This window comes from Muscardinus avellanarius (assembly GCF_963383645.1).
Source record: "Muscardinus avellanarius genome assembly, chromosome: 7".
Lineage (NCBI taxonomy): Eukaryota > Metazoa > Chordata > Mammalia > Rodentia > Gliridae > Muscardinus > Muscardinus avellanarius.
The window spans coordinates 110,391,692-110,412,216 of NC_137793.1; the positions used below are offsets into that span (position 1 = coordinate 110,391,692).

Here is a 20,525-nt window from a genome sequence, read left to right on the forward strand (position 1 = left end):
ACCCCACCACACACACAAGTAATCCAATTAAGAACGGGCAGGAGAACCAGGTAGATACTTCTTAAAAGAAGACAAATGACCAACAGTTATATGAGAAAAGTGCCCAACATCACTAATCGTCAGGGAAATGCAAATCAAAACCACAGTGGGATATCATCTCAGGCTGGATAGAATGGCTATTGCTGTGGTTGGATCTGGGATGTCCCCTCCCCAATGCTCATGTGTTGGCAATGTTTGGAGTAAAATGCTTCAATCACAAGGGCCCTAACCTCATCAGTAGACTAATAATTTGAGTAGATGTACTGAGTGCTGAGCGAGGCTGGAAGAAGTGGGTACCGGGGATGTGGCCTTGAGGACTGTATCTGTCCCTCATCCCTCTCCCCCTCTCTGCTTCCTAGCTGCCATGAGTTGAGCAACTTTTCTTCACTATGCCCCTCTGACATGATGTTCTGCTTTGCAACCTGCTGACCCCAATAAAGTGGGGGATGGCAGGCTTCTCTCTGAGTGACACCTCACTCTAGGACCTGAGTGCTTGGTTAAGTGAGGCCAGGCATCAGCCTGAGTTCGCTCAAGGACTGTGTGGCCCTGTATTCTCAGCACACTGTGATCAGGTCCTAGATTGTTCTCGACTCACATAATAGCCCCTACTTCCCAAGTCAGCAGTCATCTAAGTCATTAATACGTCATTGGTGCAGCAGTACCAAGGACACCCACACATGTTCCTTTGATATTAATAGAACATTTCAGTTCATTCTCTATTCTGCCTGCTGCAATCAGGATGTCCACACTTATAAATTATTCCTTCCTAACAACCCCAAATTATCTTTCCTTTCTGCAAAATGAGGAAAGTACTGAAATAATCATATCTTCATTCACATGCATGCAAAGCTTTTTATCCCCAGTAAGACAGAAAGATCACCTTCCCAGTCTTTATTATACTTCTCCATCCTAGAGGATAGGACTTTTTGAAGTTTGTTCCAATAATAATGATGGTATCAATAATGAACAGTTTAACATTTGTTTAAGACTTGGTCTTCTTTGAAGGATTTCTTATGAGGTAGCATGATTCTTGTACACTGATTACCGAATTTTACTGAATTAGGAGTGTGGTAACTGAAGAGTCAATTCTTTAATGTTCAATTTGAAAATCTAAATTAGCATAACAGAATAAACTGTAGGGAGAGAGGATGGCCAATTAAGCTGGCATACTACATAGTGATTAAAAAATTTGAAAATCTTTTGATCAAGAATGAGTGTCTGGGCATGGTGGCAATCCCAGTACTCAGGAGGCTGAGGCAAGAGGATTGCAAGTTCACAACCATCCTCAGCAACTTAGTGAGGCTCTCAGAAACTTAGTGAGACCTTGTTTCCAAATTAAAAAAATAAAACCACTCCGGGGGTGTATACCGATGTAGAAGGACTCTGGGTTCCATTCCCAGTACCCCTATTCACACAAAGTATGTTCAGATCATCATTCTTGCAGCTATAATCTAAAAGATTGATCACATATCTCAGAGGAAAGATTTACTTCCCATGGTTTTGGGTTCAGGCTGTGTGAGGCTGGGGACTTCGGATCCCAGGGCATGGCAGTGGGAGAGTACATGGGCTGTGCTTCTCACATCATGGAGGTCAGAAGCCATGAAAGCAAGGGAGGAAGAACCCTACATAATCCCCAGGGCCTAGGCCACCACACAGATAAACTCATTACAATGGATTTATTCACTGTTGGGATTACAACTCTCATGACTCAAATTATATCATCTCAGAATATTAATAAATGAGCTCAGTAGGGGACATTTTATATCTAACAATAACAGGTGTGTGTGATGATATTCACATGTGGAAGCTCCCTTAAGTCCTCTCTGCAAAGACACAGCAATGAATAAGTGCATGAAAATTTAAAGGACTTGAAAGAGCTTAAAATCAAGATATGCATTTCTTTGGTTCATATACAGGCCAGCAAAGTGCAGATCTACCTATATGGAGCTGCAAATATGGGCTCTGGAGTCAGAAACCACAGAGATAGCAAAGTCACCGATGGTGGTCGAGGAGTATCATCAGAGAGGGAGAATATAACACAGCATGATGGCTCCCTTTACTTATGTGATGGAAAAGAATTTCAGCACATTTCTGTATTGGGGCACAGAGATTTACTTAGGAAAGCAAGGAATACACGTTCAAGGGATAATGTGGGCCACCTTGAGAGTAAGATATATCTTTGGGGTTCTCAGTCTCTTCTTTCAAAAGAAACTTGTTGAGGGGTGGGGATGGGAAGGTATATGGTGATGACATCTGTCTAAAGATCACAAGATAGTCTGTGGTGGTTTCTCCATTCTCAAAACCCTTAGGTTGAGGTCTTTTCCATTATCTCATCAATAGATAATGATGGTAAATATCTTACATGATAGGTTTCTGGGAAATTAATTTATATTGCAGATTTTGTATATTCCTGTGCTCCTTCTATCAGATTGGGCTAATTAATAGTGAAAAGCACAATTTTCATAAGTGGGTGAATTTCCAGTAATTTTAGGACTATGAGAGAATTGTCTATTTACCAGAAATTTGAAAGTGACAAATCTGAGAAAGAGAACTGGGCTAGGGAGTAAGGTATGAGGACTTTTACACAAGGCTTTTAGATTAAAGTTATATTTTTTTGTCCTTCCTTTTTATCTTTTTTTCCCCTGTCCTATCTCAGCAAGAGTTCAACTCCTGTGGCCATCAGTGATGATCATAATAGATGATTTTGTGTTTTAAAAGGGTGCTGCTATGCTTCTGATTATCAGTAACATGGGAAAGAGAATCAGTGAGAACACACATAAAGTAAGATAAAGCCCTTAATTTATTCAGAAAGACAGATAAATATCTTCTTTAAAACAATGCAACACAGCAAAGAAGAGAGACACAACAATAAAAGACAAGCTAGATAAAATTATAAAACATTACTATGTTAATAAGTTCACATAGAACAGTAATATAATAAATACAAACGGAGTTAACGTGCTTTATTTTGGTTTGATAGTAGCTGGGATGAATGGAACATTGACTTCAAAGCACTAACTCATATCTTGGTATAAATCAAGTGTTTGAAAGTGATATAGTAACACACAATAAAGGAGAAACGGTATATGATAGCCAATCATTATTTGTGACTTTGGTTCAATTGATTCAAACGCAGGTATGCTCTTGTATCAGTTGAACCAATGTCAAACAGCGATGGCTGAGACTCTGCGATCCTCAGCCACTGAACAAAGGGTGGAGTGTCAAGATTTTGAACAACACTTTTACTGCTTTGACCTACTTTTTCACACTGAAGATGAGATAGTATCAGTTTCTACTATCCCACTGCAAATTAATTAGTGCAAATGCAGTCAGACTGGTTTAATGATAGATGCCCAGGGCTCTGTGTGGGAAGACTTAAAGTTTGAGAAACGAAATACTTCTTGTATCTGAACAAAGCAAATTAAAAATGGAAAGTTACCACATTGATTCAAAGAATAGAAAGGAATATATTGTTAGAGGAATAACTGTAATAGCTGACACCACCTTCAAAGGTTAAAAATATGTCTTCCAAACTAATTTTCTTCAAGTCGATATAAATCCAACTAATATTCAAATGCTGTCTGGTCTTCATGCTAGTTTGTTTATACAGATTTACAATTTGGTGGCATTTTAGCATTCCCAATTTCTTATATAATTCAACAGCCATTTTTTTGCAGTCTTCTTTCCTATAGACTTGGACGTGAGTCCAGGATTGGTTGGAAAGATCTAGAAGGTATTTATAATACTCAAACTCATTCCTTCTCTCTGATGACCATGCCTTTTTCCTAAACAAATGTGTATATCATTTTTCTATGCCACCAGGGCTGGTTTCCTACCGTGAAACATTCAAATTGCTCATGCAAAGAGACATTCAGTCTTTTTGGCATTACTACACACAAACACATCGTAAAGAGCAAATACTATAGGATTAATGCAGGGAACTAAAGTTAAATTTATAGCCTCTTTGTTTCCCTGGAACACTGGGCCCTTTTCTCCCTTTCCACACAGTACCAAGCCTATGCTTCATCATTCCATGATTTTTTTTTTTTTGGTCTCTTTTTGACCAAATTAATTTTAAGCCTCTATCTATGTAACTACCTACCTACCTATGTTATAATCTTTTAATGATGAGAGTAGACATTGAAGCAGCTATTCATAGATATGTACACATTCACTGTATATAAAACAAGTAAATGTTTTCCCAATGAATGTTGGTTTTCCCTGATATTGTTATTTTCTTCTACTGGTTATCAGGGCATAGTGGTACATCTCTGGATAGGAGGATGGTAGGCTTAGAGCCAGCCTCAGCAACTTAGTGAGATCCTACTTTAATATAAAAATAGTTAAAAGTGCTGGGGGTGTAGCTCAGAGGTAGAGTGCCCCTGGTTGTAATTCCAGTACAAAATAAAATAAAAATCTGATTAGCCCTACTAAGTAATTTATACTTATATTTATACTGCTCTACCTAATATCTTTCTGTTACAATACTTATGACTTAGTCCAGGCTATATTGTGCAACTGCCTTCCTTGACTAAAATTACTAGAAGTGGCCTGCAAAAAAGGTGTTTTAATACATAAAATGAACTTCTAAAATGTGGTGATTGATTAACCAGAGTATAAGAGCAATTTGTTTACCAATTCTAAGAAATGTTTGCAATTTTATAAGAACTTTAGGGTAAATTTTTATGCAATGAAAACAGTAGGGTAGTCCCTCAATAAGTCTATGAAATTGTAGTTCTCAATGGGAATCATTTATCTACCTCTGTTTTTAATGAACAAATTAGAGCTTTTCCTGTTACCAATAGATCATGGATTACTTTCTGCTCGATGCATTCTTATACTGTTGGGTTCATAAAAACTATTTTTCTATCCATTCACATATACAAAAAAGTCCTATTTATTCTCAGTTTAACTCTTTAATACCATGTTTAGTTTATTTCACATCACTAATTTGTTTCAACAGGTCAACCATCTTAAATTACAGGATGCTCTTGTTCACCTAGAGATTTGGCTAGACAGGAAGAATAAGCAGGCAACAGACATTCTAGGTAAGTCAAGTAGATAAAGTATTCTAGGATCTTTTTGGGAGACTAGTTTACCTAAGGGTAGGGCCTGATATAAAGGGAAAGTGTAGACCTTATCTCCCTAAAATATTTTATTTGGTAAGACACTTCAGAAAGATATCTAGGAAGTTCATTTCCCTTGGTTCCATTCCATTTTAACTCCTTTGCTAGTAGATATTGAATGTTGTTTTCACTGGTCATTTTTGTGGTTCACAGGATTAATATATGTAACATGATGGAATCTTTAACTATCTGAGCTTAGATTTTATTTTCAGTTTACTTTCATTTTTTAACATTTTCATTTCTATTTACTTTTTCTCTTGTTGTGTTTCTTTTTCATCTTCTTTTTTTATTATTATTTTTTGAATGCATGTTTGCCATGCTTCCTTTTTCTTCTTCTGTTTTCCCAGCAGATCTTGGCAGTAAAAACTAAGGACTCTGTACTTGCACACAGTCTCTATACCTTTACCTGGTGTAAAGGGGAATTCTATTGCATCACATCCTGCCAGCTTCCTTTTGCAAATTTAGATTTTATTAAAGATAGGTTCAAATAGGTAACATCACACATTGATGACTTGTTCCTAGCAGACTTCTCTTTTGGCATCACATTCTTTTCCATTCCCTTAATAAGCTATTTGTAAAGAAGAGAATATTTCATATTTGTGTGTGTGTGTGTGCGCGCGCGTGCGCACGTGTGCGGTCCTGGGAATTCAACCCAGAGGCATTATACCTCTGAGCTACATCCCCAGACCAATTTTTCTTTTTCTTTCTTTGGGCTATACTCCCAGACCTATTTTATACTGGAAACAGGGTTTTGCTAAGTTGCTAAGAAACTCACTAAGTAGCTGAGGCTGGCTTCGATCCTGTGCGATCCTCCTGTCTCAGCCTCCCAAGCGCAGGGATTACAAGCGTACGCCACTACGCTTGGCTACCAATTTTTATTTCTTATTTGGAAACAGGGTCTCACTAGGTTGCTGAGAGCCTCACTAAATTGCTGAGGCTATCCTCAAACCTGTGATCCTGTCTCAGCCTCCCAGGTACTAGGTTTATAAGCATGTGCCACCATACCCAGCTCATATTTTTTACATTATAATCACAGTGTTTTCAAAGGGTTAATTACCTGCCTCATACTCATGGGCTCTACCCCAGGCATATGGTCAGAATATCTGAAGTGGAGCTCAGGAATCTAGTTTTTAACAAGTTCTGTAGGTAATTTCTTCTCTGGACCAGTGTTTGAGAATCATGGGTATAGTAAAATGTTCACGCTATGGTTTGAGTGTCGTCCTCAAAGGTTCATGTGCTATAGACTTGTCCCCAGTGTGGAGGTGTTGAGGTGGTGTAACTTTTAAAAGGCAGAGCTAACGGAAGGTAATTAGATTACAGGAATGCTGGCTGCTCCTCAGCTCATCACTTGTCTTTTTATTTACTTTTGTAATTCATCAGTTATTCCAATAGCTTCCTGAATACAGGATTATTGTTTTATAAACTTTTTCTTCCTTGCCTCATCTATGCTTATGTCTTGTAAGTGTTCAATACTTACTCGTCAAATTCATCTATTTGGGCATTGCTACATCATATAAGCACTGAATGCCCAACAAAAACCAATATGGTTCTTGTTTTCACAAGACTTAGAATTTAGTTGTAAAGACGGTAAGTAATTATAAAATGAGATGATAAATACCTCTATTCATGTAGGTAACCATATGTTTAAGCACCTATCATAAGCCAGGCATTGCCTACAATACAAAGCTGAACTGATAAGCTAGTGGAGATTCTTCTACAAATCACTAAACTACAATGTTGTAAGTACAAACAAAATATCCTAGAGCACAAATGAGGTATGTAACCATCTGTAAAGAAAGTCAGGAAGGCTTCACTTTCAACTGCGTCTTCAAAGTGAATTTAAACAAGGGTTGGATAGAGTAATATTCTTACACGAAGGGCTGTTCTTGGAAATCTGATAAACTCGTTCCTATAACATAATTCGGAGCAAAATCTGATATAAGCTGAAGAAGCTGGATCTCCATAACCTGTGGGTTAACGCAGAGGACCCTTATGATTGCTTACCGCCCAGGTAAATGGCTAGGTTGTACTTTCATCCAGGTCCCTTCCTGCCTTGTCGCCTCAGCATGGAGAGCCACTCCCAGCAAAAGCCTTACAGCTTAATACCCAGGGCAGAATTAAGTCTGGGTTCATTTCCTGTATAAATCACAGAATGATAAAAGTTGGAAAGGATACTAGTTATTTCCAACTTAGATCCCCCAGAATCATAGGGATTCGCAAATAAAATCTGCAGTATTCCAAAGGAGCCTACTAGAACCTCTACATTTTCTAGTAGTACTAATGCCAGGTAACCTTGCCTGGGTGCTACAATTATATCAGATTCCTAATGAACTGAGGTTCTGACTTTGCTATTTTCTGATAACTCCTTCCACTGCCTTCATCTTAGTTCACTGTTTGCGGTGCTGTAGAATCACCTAGGATCAGGAGAGCTGGGAGGAGGGGACTCAGTCCACGGCTCTTTACAACTGTTCCCAAACTCTCGTGAGTGCCCGGCCTGCAGCGCTTTCATTTCTCGATTCGGAAGCACCTGTCTTGCCAGCGCTTTTGGTCACACAGCCTGCACCTTGGTAGGCCGGACAGCTACCACGACCTCGACAGCCCCGCGGCGCGCTCGGGAATGCGACTCGCTCGCGCATGCGCGCTGGCCCGGCCCGGCCCGGCCCGGCCCGGCCCGGCCCGGCCCGGCCCGGCCCGGCCCGGCCCGGCCCGGCTCGGCCCACTCCCGGGCGGACGCCAAGGATACCCGAGAGCGTCGGCGCCCGGGGCGCGCGTGCGTAGTCGCTCTCCCTAGGCCCCTTCCCAGCTCTCCAAAACCAAGCCCCTCTTCCCATTTTCCCATTCATCCCACTCCCTTCTGCCCTTTCACTCCATTAAAACGGCCGGCCCTCTGGTACGTCACTAGCGAAAAGGGCATCCGCCAGGGAGTCTCCGGCGGCCTGCGTCGGCGCCGCTCGCGCCGGGCGTGCGCAGGGTGGCCCGAGGCCCCGCCCCTTCCGCTCGCGCTCGCGCACGCGCACGCCGGCCACGGCGCGCCCGGGTTGGCTGCGGCGGGGCCCGCGGCGGCGGCGGCGGCGGCGGCGGCGGCGGCCTAGGGAGCGCTCGCAGCTCCCACTGGGCTTTATTGGTTTCCTCCGCCCCCTCGGGTCCGGCGCCGCGGTGCGATCGCCGTAAAGAACCCAACTTTATTGTCCCTCGGCCCCGCCTCCCGCGCGCTCAGGATGCACTGAGGCCGGGCGGAGGGGAGGGGCGGCGGCGGCGGCGGTCCCTCTCCTCCGGCGGAGGGGAGGGAGGCACGATGTCCGGCAGCCGCCAGGCCGGGTCGGGCTCGGCGGGCACGAGCCCCGGCTCGTCGGCGGCCTCCTCGGTGACTTCCGCCTCCTCGTCCTTATCCTCGTCCCCGTCGCCCCCTTCGGCGGCGGCGGCGGCGGCGGCGGCGCTGGGGGCCGGCGGGGCGGGCCCGGCCGCGGGCTCGGGGGGCCCGGGGCGGCCCGTGCTGGTGGCGGCCGCGGTGTCGGGCAGCGGCGGCGGCGGGGCGGTGTCGGCGGGCCTGTCCCGGCTCAGCTGCGCGGCCAGGCCCAGCGGCGGCGTGGGAGGGAGCAGCTCCAGCCTGGGCAGCGGCAGCAGGAAGCGCCCTCTGCTCGCCCCCCTCTGCAACGGGCTCCTCAACTCCTACGAGGATAAAAGCAACGACTTCGTCTGGTGGGTTTGAGAGCCGCCCCCTTCGCTCAACTGTGCGCTTCTGCTCGTGTAGGTGGTCGGAGATCTTGGGGTCCTGGTGCGGCCGTGCTGTGTGCCGAGGGATTGGAGCGCCGGCAGAGACCTCCGGGCTCGCGGTTAGGGGGTGGGGGTGTGGGCAGAATGAAAGCGATCGGAGGTAAGTGCCGGTGAGCCGGAAGTGCAGGGAGTTTGGGGAATCTCAAATTAGGGGGAGGTGTCAAATACAGGGTTGTGGGAAGAGGAGAGGTTAGGACACAGAGGTCAGGTCTTGAAATTTGGGGCTCTCTAGTGCATTAGGTCCCGAACCAGTCCCGGGTGTAGGTTTGGGTGAAGTAGATTTGTAAAGGAAGAGGACTGAGCCTCTTGGGATGCGGAGGGATGGAATTGCTGGTCGCAGTTTAGTCACTGTGAGCGTGGTGGATGTAAGCGTGGGTAGGGGTGCTTTAAGAGGTAGCCCTTAAGTACCCGTTAGGAGAATGCGTAGCTATCCCATTCCGAGTCAAAAGGTAAACTCTCCCCCTCTGTTTCCAAAGGTAAGCCATTTGTAAATCTGCTCTTGAGGATATGGAAGTCTGTTCAGGAAAAATTACACTTTTCACTTAGTAACTTGAAAGAGAACCACATTTATTAAATAGTATCCATGTGTTCAGTTGTAACTATTACAGTGCGCGGTTCAGTAGTATATTGGAGCATCTGACTTGAGGTATAGACATTTTGTCCCAGTTGGCATCGTGAGCGATACATAGTATTCAAGACAGTTGACATAGTGGGTCTAGTCCTACGAAGTGAAGGGTGGAGTTGTATGTTCTAAAGAGTGTTTGGGAATTTTTGTGAGGTCTTAGATACTGGCAGGATTCTGAGAGTCATTGGTTTTAACTGATAAAGAACTGGTAGGATTTTGTGCCTTTTCTCTGAAGGAAATTGTTGATTGATTCAGAACATTAGTGATGTACGAAGTTGGCTTGCACAGTCATTACTGGGGAAGTTGATTCACTTCAGGGTTGAAAGTGGTGTTGTCAACTATGATAGAGCTCGAAATTGGAGCTGTTGGGGAAGTTGTTGTTTAGACTTAGAGATTCTGTTTCCTGCAGGAAATGATGATCACTTTATGCGCTTTTATGCATTTCTTTTAAATTACTCTGGATTCAGATAACTGTGATTGTTACATATAAATAATTTGAACAGTTTATGGTTGGACTTAAGTGTTTGCATTGCTACTGAAGTGATAGTGCCAAATGCTAAGGTAGAAGCTAGAAAAACTGATGGGGAGTTTGCAGAATTCAATTATTATTTTAGCCACCATTTGCATTTCAACTTTGTTGACTCAGAGAAAACAAACTTACCAGCCTATGAATAGGTCTTCAAAATAGTGTAAATAGTGTAAGAAATAAAAGATTTACTCAGTCTTTCAGCAGATACTTACTGGACATTTGCTGTCTGCTTGACAACGCCAGAATTTCAGTGTACTACAGGGTGTGCTAGAGGAAATTGGAGAGGGATAGAGGACCAGTTAACATTTTTCTTTTTCTTTTTTGAATAAGATTATATTCATATATTCTCATTGAGGCTCATAGAAATTAATTAGCTTTGTTTTGGATTGAGAGAATGATGAGCACTCTGATCTCCTGATTCTCAACATAAAGCTTTCTTTGCATACAATTAGAAAGTTCCAGTTCTCTCCCTTGAAATACTTGTATTTATTTAACTTAGTGGTTCTTAAATGGGGTAGATGGGAGGGAAACAACTGTTTCATTCGTATGAAAGTGTTTTTATCCCTGGTTGCTCCTTCCTTCTGCTTGCCCATCTCCCAAGAAGACATACCAAAATAAGAGGTTAGGGGAAGCAGTTCTTAGTAAGGATATGTCCTCCTGCCCTCCTGGGGAACAGATGATTTAAGTAAAGTCATCTCTGACCCGCTGTGGTGGTACATACCTCTAATCCCAGTACTTGGGAGACTGAGACAGGAGAATCACAGGTTTGAAGCCAGTTTTAGCAACTTAACTAGACCCATTTCCAAGTATAAAAATATAAAAATGGTTAGAGGTGTAGATCTGAGGTAGAATGCCCCTGGGTGCAATCCTCAGTATCAAAAATAAATAGGTAATACATCAAGTCATATTCCTAATTTTAGGAACACATATGGACTTACATCATGTTTAAAGTTTACATTTAATTGCAGAATGGATTAGCATTTTAAGGCTTTATGCATTTTAATATTTTATACGAAGGATTTAAAGTTGTATCAAGTTGCAAATACTTTTAAGTGTTTTATAAATCTAGAATCTGTGGTACAGGATCGTATTTAGCTTGCTATAACAAATTTTCAACATGTAAAGGAAGTTACTATTATGTTCATTTTGTTTCAGATTTTTCTTATATTGTCCATTTTACAAAACTCTGAATCTGGTCTGTATTTGGAAGATGACTTCTTCCATCCCAGCTTCTTTGTTCTATAACAACTATTGCCACTGCATTTGCTTTTCCAGTTTTCTAAAATGACCTTTACTACCTTTGCAGAAAAGGTAATTTTCTAAGCTGCAGCAGAAATAATAAGCTTCTGCTAGGAAGGGTAACTTTTAGTCATCTGCTTGATAGAAAACAGAATCTGTAATAAATGGATCTACCATTCAGTAGTAGGTCTGCAACGGCCTATTTTGTGTCAAACTAGTCAAGCAGATTCCCTCTCCTTACGGAGCTCATGATTTAATATAAGAACGTAACATATTTATAATATAACCTGGTATCATCCTTGCTTCTTAGTATCATAATAAATATGAGTGCCATTTTCTTGTTATCATGCTCTGATGAATTCAGGTGTTGTCCTCAGTCCTCAGCATGGCATGTTAGGAAGCCTATTAATCACATTTAGTATATATATATTTAAAAAAAAAAAAAACCTGTTGGCCACTCTTGCTACTGAGACTTACCTTGTTCAGACTAGTAAAAAGTGAAATAGAAATGGAGATATACAACCTTTTACAAAGTTATTAAGTTTGCTTGAAACTTTTGGTTACATATATATACAAAATATATGCAATGTATTTCTTACTAGGTGTCAGGGTAAAATTTAAGTCATTGAATTATGGAATATAATTTTCCCTGTGATAGGAAAATAACTGGAAAATTTAAGTGGACTCTTTAGAACAGTGAGCTTATAAATATAAGACTGAATGTTCTTAAAAGAGCTGTTAAAGCATGTTCGTTACTGAAATAAGCTTTAGAATTCATTACATTATTATGTTAACATCAGTCGGGAACTTCTTTGAGTCTGCAGAACTGAAACGATTCTTTTGCCTTTTAATATGTGCACCACTTAGATGGCAGTGATGATGAAATGCAGTCTACAGAACACGGGGTCAGATGATAGCAGCTTAATGTAGTCCTTTGTCAGATCACCATTGATGTCAGAGGAAAACTTAGGTGGATTACATGGTGGAGAAAAGGAAGTTGATTCTGAAGCAGAATGTGAGAGTCTATTAATTTGAATTCTAGTCTGTAAACTGAGAGGGAAGTACATGCGTAGTAGTATTTTATTACTGAAGAATGTTCCTCAGTAGTTAGCCTTTACAAATCTTTGTATCTTTGCTGAGAGTGAGTCAGCATTACTTCAGTGATTCTAAAAATTATAATAACTGCAAACTTTGTTGCCTACTTTTCCTCCCTGATATATATTATATATATATATTTTTTTTTTTTTTCCTTGATGATTTTTTTTTTTTTTTTTTTTTTTTTTTTGCTGGTCTGGGATGGAACCCAGGGGCATTTGATCTCCGAGCTACACACTCTGCCCTATTTCTATTTTTTATTCTTTATTTTGAAACAGGGTCTCACTGAGTTGCAGAGGGCCTCACTAAGTAGCTGAGGCTGTCTGCGAACCATGATCCTCCAGTGTCAGCCTCCCGAGTGGTGGAATTACAAGCGTGCACCACCATGCCAGCCTCCTTGATTATATATATAATTATTTTAGCCTGCATCCTTCTTTCTCAGAAAAATTCTACAGGTTGGGAGAAAAGACCGTTTTGACAGCAGAATTAGTCTTCTGAGAACTTGTGTTAAAGAAAACAAAAAGCTTTTAAAATTCTTTACTTCTTCTGTTTTTGGTGGCCCCGGGGTTCAACTCGGCACGGGCCTGCTGAGGAGGCATTCTCCTGAGCTCTCTCTCCAGCCCTCTTGACCTAGTTTTTTGCTTCCACTTTGCTTTCTGCTTTCTTCATATATGTTCATGTGAGCTTTCTAAGTCCTTACTTTCTCAAGTAATATTCATTGAGAGTAACATTTCTTTTTCATATCCTCAAAATATGTCATTTGTCTTTTCATTTTTCACAATTAAGTTTCAGGAGCTGACTTGTCTCATTTCTGTAGAGTGAAAGGTAGATTGTAAGTCTGATTTCCGTTTATTCTATTTCTGGAGTAACTGGGAATCCAGCCCTCTTCCTAGTTTGTGTGGTTGGGGAAGGGTGCTCTCCTTTCCCAGTTCAAAGTTGGAACAGTCCAGGCCCAAGTATTCTAATGCATTGGAATCACTTACCCATAATAATAGTTCAGAGATGGATATTTGGCTTCATAAATGATAATGAAACAAACTGTTTTATAAAACAGATAACCATTTTGGGAGCTTTTTAGATACTTGAAATTCAAAGTTTTTAAGTGGCAAACCCAATTAATACTGAATGTGTTGTATTAACAATTGGTTAGGGACAGATACTTGACTATAATAATCATCAGTGCTCAATAAAAGCTTCTCTTATTTGCCAGGCACTATCCTAAGGATTTTGTGCTACTTGGTTGAGCTTTACAACTATATGATAAAGGCAGTATTCAAGTTCTTATTTTATAACAAGGAAATGAAACCAAAGAGGATATATAATTTGTCTCAATTCAGACAACCAATAATGCTGATGTCAATATTTCAGATTTTTTTAAAAAATTTTTTATTGGTGCACTGTATTCATACATCATAGTGGGATACAAACTTTTGTAGACATACATGCACACATCGCCCAGTCAGCCCCCACCTGATCCCCACCCCATTCCCTCCCCATTCCTCCTTCCCATGCTTGGCTTAGTGGTTGACATCTAGTATTATAGCAATTTATCCAAAATTAAAAATGATAATCTCACATAACAGTTTCATTTGTCTGATACCAAACTTTTGATCACTTAAAGATAACATTTCAATATTTCTTTTTGCTTTCTTTCTTACCAGAGAATATTTTTTCTTTCTTTTTTTTTTAGGTAAAACTATCCTATATTTATATATTTATTTTTCAGAAAAAAATCTATCCTAATATGGAATATGGACTCTAGATAGCCAAAACAATCTCAAAAAAGAACAAAGCTAGAAGATATATATTTTCTGATTTCAAACCATATAAAGCTACAATAATTGAAACAGTGTAGTACTGTTCTAAAGGCAGATATATAAACCATTGGAGTTAAATAAAAGCCTAGAGCTAAATTCTTCCATATATTGTCAAGTTATTTTTGACAAGGTTTCCACGAACATTTGGTGGGGGAAATAATAATCTTTTAACTAAATATTGTTGAAAAATAATAATTACATGGACCCTTACCTAATCCCATGTACAAATATTAACTCAAAATAGATAAAAGACCTAAATATAAATCTTAAGACTATAAAGTTTTAGAAGAAAATCTGGGTCATAAAACCTCACAACATTGAAATTCGCAGTGATTTCTTGGATATGATTTCAATGGCACAGGCAACAGAAGAGTATACAAACTCCCTAAAAAATAAAAAAAAAATTGTATATCCAAAGACAATGTAAACAGAGTTAAAAGTTACTGATAGAATGGGATAAATATTTCTAAATGCTACATCTGAAGGTATATTAATATTCCAACTAGAAATCCTAAAAAATTAACAACAATAAAAGCAAACAATACAATTTAGAGATAGGTAAAAGACTAACATAAATAATGAATCTCCACAGATAACTAATCTTAGTTGTCTGTTGAATGGAAAATCTTGTTTTTTTGGTTCTGGTGTATGTTACCTATTTCTTCTTTGTAGTTAATCTCTTTGAGTATTTTCTCTAGCGCTGGTTTTGAAGACATAAATTCTTTCAGTTTCTGTTTGTCATGGAAGCTTCTTATTTCCCCATCTAATTTGATAGAAAGTTTTGCTGGGTAGGAAATTTTTGGCTGGAAGTTGTTTTCTTTCAGAGTTTGGAATATGTTACTCCAAGCCCTTCTGGCTCTCATGACTTGGTTTGGGAAGTCTGGAGTGATTCTAATTGGTTTGCCTCTGAATGTCACTTGGTCCTTTGTTTTTGTTGCCTTTAAGATTCTCTGCTTGGCTTCCACATTGGTCATTTTGACAATTATGTGGCGTGGGGGATCCTCTTCTCTGATCCTGTCTAAAGGGAGTTCTATAAGTTTCCTGGACCTGTGTATCAACCTCTTGCTCTATGTTTGGAAAATTTTTCTGCTATTACTTCCTTGAAGAGATTGTTGATCCCTTTGGTTTCACTTTCTTTTCCCTCCTCTATTCCAATTATTCTTAGGTTAGCTCTCTTAAAATGGACCCATATTTCTTCAATGTCAGATTCCTGCTGTTGGATATTTTTTTCTAGATTAGAGACTATGCGTTCATTTTTGGATTGATCATCTTCTAAGAGTGAGATTCTATTCTCCATGTGGTCTAATCGGTTGCTTGTACTTTGAATTGAGGCCTTTACTTCATTAATTGCATCCTTTATCTCTTTTTGGCTCTCTCTGAGTTCTTTTCGAAACACTTCTATTATTTCTATAGTTATATTCCTGATTTGATCTTCTAGAAATCTCTGATTTTCAGTTTTATCAGGTTCTGATGTTGTGGGGTTGTGGGCATTCATTGCTCCATTGTTATTCCTCTTTCCCATGATTTCGGAAGTTTGTGCCTTCTCTGGGTTCTTCCCTTGGGTCACTATGACTTCACTTAAGGTGCTCTGGATCTCGAGTCTGTGGTATCTCAGACCCCACTACTCCTTTACTGGGTTGTATCACAGAGTCTCAGACCCAGGGAGTCGATAGAGGCTGCTTTAGACTATGGGGGGTGCCAGGTTGGGCGTTCTCCTATGGTGTGATATCTCTGCCACTACCACTTCCCCACTGGGTCAAGTCCCTGGGAATGCAGTACTGGGATTTCTCCTCTGGGGCCTGCAATTTGACTCACTGTTGTTGAGTACGCAGATGTAGCTGTAGTGGACTCAGTGAATTTGCTGCTGCTGCCGCCGGTGGCAATATGGTGCTGCTGCCACGCCCTCAGCTGTGAGGCTGGCATATTTCTTCTCTGGTTTTGAGCTCCCTGCAGCATGTGCCGAGCTCAGCCACTGGGAGCTTTAGATGCTCCCTGCCCCAAAAAATCCTGCACGGCTGTTCCGCAGGGCTCAGCTCGGCTCGCTGTAGCCGTCCGGTGAACTCGCCGCTGCCGCTGGCAGTAAGGCGCTGCTGCCGCATCCTCGGGCGTGAGGCTGGTGTATTTCCTCTGTGGCTCTGAGCTCTGTTCTGAGTCCCCTTCCTCTCTGGAGCCTGGTGGTTTTTTTGTTTCTCTGGTGATGGTGTTTTCTGGCTATGAAAGGCTCTGATTTTGTGGTAATGGAGATTGGTTGTTAGCGGGGCTCTTAAGCCCCGCTTTTCTTGGTTGCCATCTTCCCAGAAGTCCTATTTCAGACATTTTGGTGAAGAGTTCAAGTTCTTAGCTACATTACTTTGCTTTTATTTAGAAACTCATTTTGATTAAAATCAGCTTTATTAATATAATTTTCACAAAATAAAAGCCACCAATTTAAGTGCATGTAGTTATTCAATGAGTTCTCACAGATGAGTGCATTCGTGTAGCCACCACTCCAGGCAAGGCTCAGCATATTTCTATCACTCCAGGAAGTTTGTGTCAATACTTGACAGTCTTTTACCCTCACTCCTGTTACCTAGCAACCTGGAAGTTTGGTCTGATTTCCGCTGGTAGTATTTTGCCTCTTCTATTATTTCATGTTTATATAGTCATTCAGTTTATATCTGTTGTATCTGGCTTCTTTCATCCATAGGTTTTTAAGATACAGTGATGATGGTGAGTTTATGACTATTTTTTTATTATTCCAGTATATGTGTACAACATAATCTCTATTTGCCAGTTAAAAGATACTTGTTTCATACCGGATGTGGTGGTGCATTCTTGTAATCCCCGCACTTGGGAGGCGGAGACAGGAGGATCATGTAGGTTTGAAGCCAGCTGCGCTGGTTTAAGAGACCCTGTTTCCATATAAAAATATAAAAAATAGGTGTCTGGGAGTGTAGCCCGGAGGTAGATGGGTTTCCAGGAACCCCAGTACCACCACCCAAAAACAAACAAGATATTTGTTTCTGGCTCTTGGCTATTATGAAGAAAGCTGCTGTAAACATTCACATCCAGGATTTTTGTGGAGGTGACTTCATATCTCTTGAGCAAATGTCTAGTAGCAGATTGTGGATTCTATAGCAAATGTATGTTTAATTTTAAAAGAAACGGCAAAAGTATTTCTAAAGTTGCTCTATTATTTTGCATTTCTACTAGCAACATAAAAAAGTTGTCATTGTTTTACATCCTTGCCAACACTTGGTATTTTCAGTCTTTTAAGTTTTAGTCACTCTAGTGGATGTGTAGTGGTTTTCATTTCCAACACCTTTTTATTTTTTTGGTGGTACTGGGGTTCCTGGAAGCCCTTCTACCTCCGGGCTACACTCCCAGACCTATTTTTACATTTTTATTTGGAAACAGGGTCTCCTAAGCCAGCGCGTGCGGCTGGCTTCGAACCTGCGCGATCCTCCTGTCTCTGTCTCCCAAGCGCGGGGATTACAAGCGTGCGCCACCACGCCCGGCTCCAACACCTCAATAACTAATGGTTGAGCATGTTTTCAAGTGCTTCTTTTTGTTGCCTATCTTCTGTGAAGTGTCTGCTAATAATTTTTTGCTTACTTTTCTCCTGAGTTGCTTGTTACTTAATTTTTTTTTTTTTTTGTAGTACTGGGATTGGGCCAGGGGTACTCTGTTGCTGAGCTATACTCTCTGCCCTTTAATGATTTTCTTTAATTTGAAACAGGATTTCACTGAGTTACTGCTAAGACTGGCCTTAAGCTTGTGATCCTTCTGTCTCAGCCTCCCAAGTACGGAGATTTCAGGCATTCTCCACCTTGCCCAGCTTGCTCATCATTTTAAGTTGTAAGTGTTCTTTTTATATTCTGAATACATGTCTTTTATCCAACCTAGTATTGTGCTATTATCATAGCACCATTTGTTTAGAAGGCCATCTTTGTTTATTAAAGCTTCTTGGTACCTTTCTTAAAAACTAATCATGGCCAAGTGAATTTTATGAAATTTGTTCTGTTGATCGGTATGTTTATTTCTATACAAATATCATGCTGCTGTGATTAGTCCATCATTATGTTAGGTCTTGAAATCAGATAGCATAATTTTAAAGTTGTTCTGGTTATTTTTGTTCTTTCCATTTTCATCTAAATTTTAAAATTAGCTTGTGGAGCTGAGAGTGTAGCTCAGTGACGGCATGCTCCCTAGCATACAGAAGGCCCTGGGTTTGATCCCCAGCACAGGAAAACAAAATTTGTATTTGTCATTTTCTGTAACAAAGGATGTAGGATCTTAATTTGGTTTGCTTTCAGTCTCCCTATGACTCGACTTGGGAAAACATCTTAACTATATTGACTCATTTGAAACTGTGAAGATAGTATATTTCTCCCAATTGTTAAGTCTTGACTAGTTTCTCTTAGCCACTGTCTTATACTTTTAACTATTTTAGTTTTACAAATTAATGAAATTAAGAGGACCTAAGTATGATAATCAGATATCCATGGGAGGTAGAATAAGGCTTTCTCACACTAACCTGAAATGGATCATCGTCATAAGAACATTATAAATTTACAACAAAATATACAAGAAGATCTTGTTAACCTTACTCCTGAGGCCAGGCATGGCGGTCCACGCCCTCGACTTGTGTGTAGAAGGCTGAGCTACAGGCTGGGTGACTAAAACTGTAGAAATTTATTTTCACACCGTTCCAGAGGCTAAAAGTAGAGAGTCAAGGTGTATACAGTTTTGTTTTATTTCTGAGGCCTCTTTCCTGGGCTTACAAATGGTCAAGATTTTCTCTTTTTATTTTATTTAAATGGACGCAATGTATGTATTAGGAGATCCTTTGTTTTGGAAAATCTCGTTTGGGATTTTCAAGGTGAGTGCCCTGGATGTGGTTTGGTGTCTTTTGTTATTTTTGAAGATTTCAGCTACTGTCTCTACCTGGTTCTGATACATTCTCCTCCTGCTGTCACTTCAGTTACATGCTGGTCACACCACTGATGTTCTAGGCCCTTGGGTACTCTATTTTTGCTTTGTGTTTTAATTTGAATAAATTTTTTTGTGTATGTGTGATACTCCCTTTTAGCTTCATGTATAAATGAGAACATGAGGAATTTGTCTTTTTGTGCCCGGTTTATTTCATTTAACATAATATCCTCCAGTTCCAGCTCTTATGGAAAACAGTGTGGAGGTTGTTCAAAAAATTAAAAATAAACTACCATATGGTCCTTTGAGTCTACTTCTGGATATACAGTTAGCCTTTTGTATCCATGAGGTCTGTGTATATGTACTGAACCAACTACGGATTGAAAATATTCAGAAAAAACATGGGTGCTGAGCACATATAGGTTTTGATTCTTATTATTGGTCCCTAAACACCTATTTACAGAGCATTTACAATAAGGCATTTTAAGTAATGTAGGGATTATAATTTTTTAAACATGCAAATACATTGTCATTTTACAAAGGGATTGGAGGATCTGAGATTTCTGTGTGTGAGTGGCGCTGGCACCAGTGCCCTGTGGATACCAAGGAGGTCGGTGTGTCCGAGGAATTTGCGTTAGTATGCTAGAGACATGTTCTCACTTTCAGGTTCATTGCGGAACTGTTCACACGAGCTAACATGAAGTCAGCCTCAGTGCCACTGATGGGTAAGCAAAGAAGAGGAAGTATGTGATACACAGTGGAGTATTGTTCAGTGTCTTAGTCTGAGCTGCTATAAGAAAACACCTGGTTCTGGGTAACTTGTAAATGATAGAAATTTGTTTGTCACAGTTCTAGACACTCAGAAGTCCAAGCACAAGGCAGGTTCAGCACCTCATGAGGACCCAGTCTTGACGTCCAAGGTCGAGCCTTCAGTGGGGCCTTTAAATGCCAGAAAGTGGGAGGACGAGAGAGAATGCTCTGTCCTCGCATGGCGCAGAGGCAGGAGAGAGCAAGCCCATCCCTCGAGCTCAGTGGTTTGTCACCCCCTGAAGGCCTATCTCCTCGTACTGTCCCGCTGGCCATTACATTTCAACATGAATTTGGGGGTACATTCAGACCATAGCATTGAGCCTGCAGGAAATGCTGCCATTTGTCACAGCATGGATGTCCTGGAGGAGGTCTGCTAAGTGAAGTAAACCAGGCACAGAAAGACAAATACTTGTCTGTGAACTTCTTGTGTGTGTGGATCACACTGTGTGTGTGGTCTTCTACTCTTGAGCTCATAGAAGCAGAGAGCAGAACTGTTGTGTCCAGAGGTTAGGAGAGCTGGGGAATGGAGAGACTGGCCAAAGGGACTAAGTTTAATTTTG

The 20,525-nt window shown here is 40.8% G+C and overlaps 1 protein-coding gene across 1 annotated transcript in view; it reads left to right on the forward strand.

The window, feature by feature from the left end:
* Nucleotides 1-8,460: 8,460 nt before the first annotated feature.
* COP1 (COP1 E3 ubiquitin ligase) overlaps nucleotides 8,461-20,525 on the forward strand; it is a gene marked incomplete at both ends in the record, with an annotated part of 138,854 nt that continues 126,789 nt past the window's right edge. Inside the window, one exon of the mRNA XM_080698776.1 lies at nucleotides 8,461-8,864. Coding sequence (XP_080554902.1) covers nucleotides 8,461-8,864 — 404 coding nt within the window. The remainder of the gene's footprint in view (nucleotides 8,865-20,525) is intronic.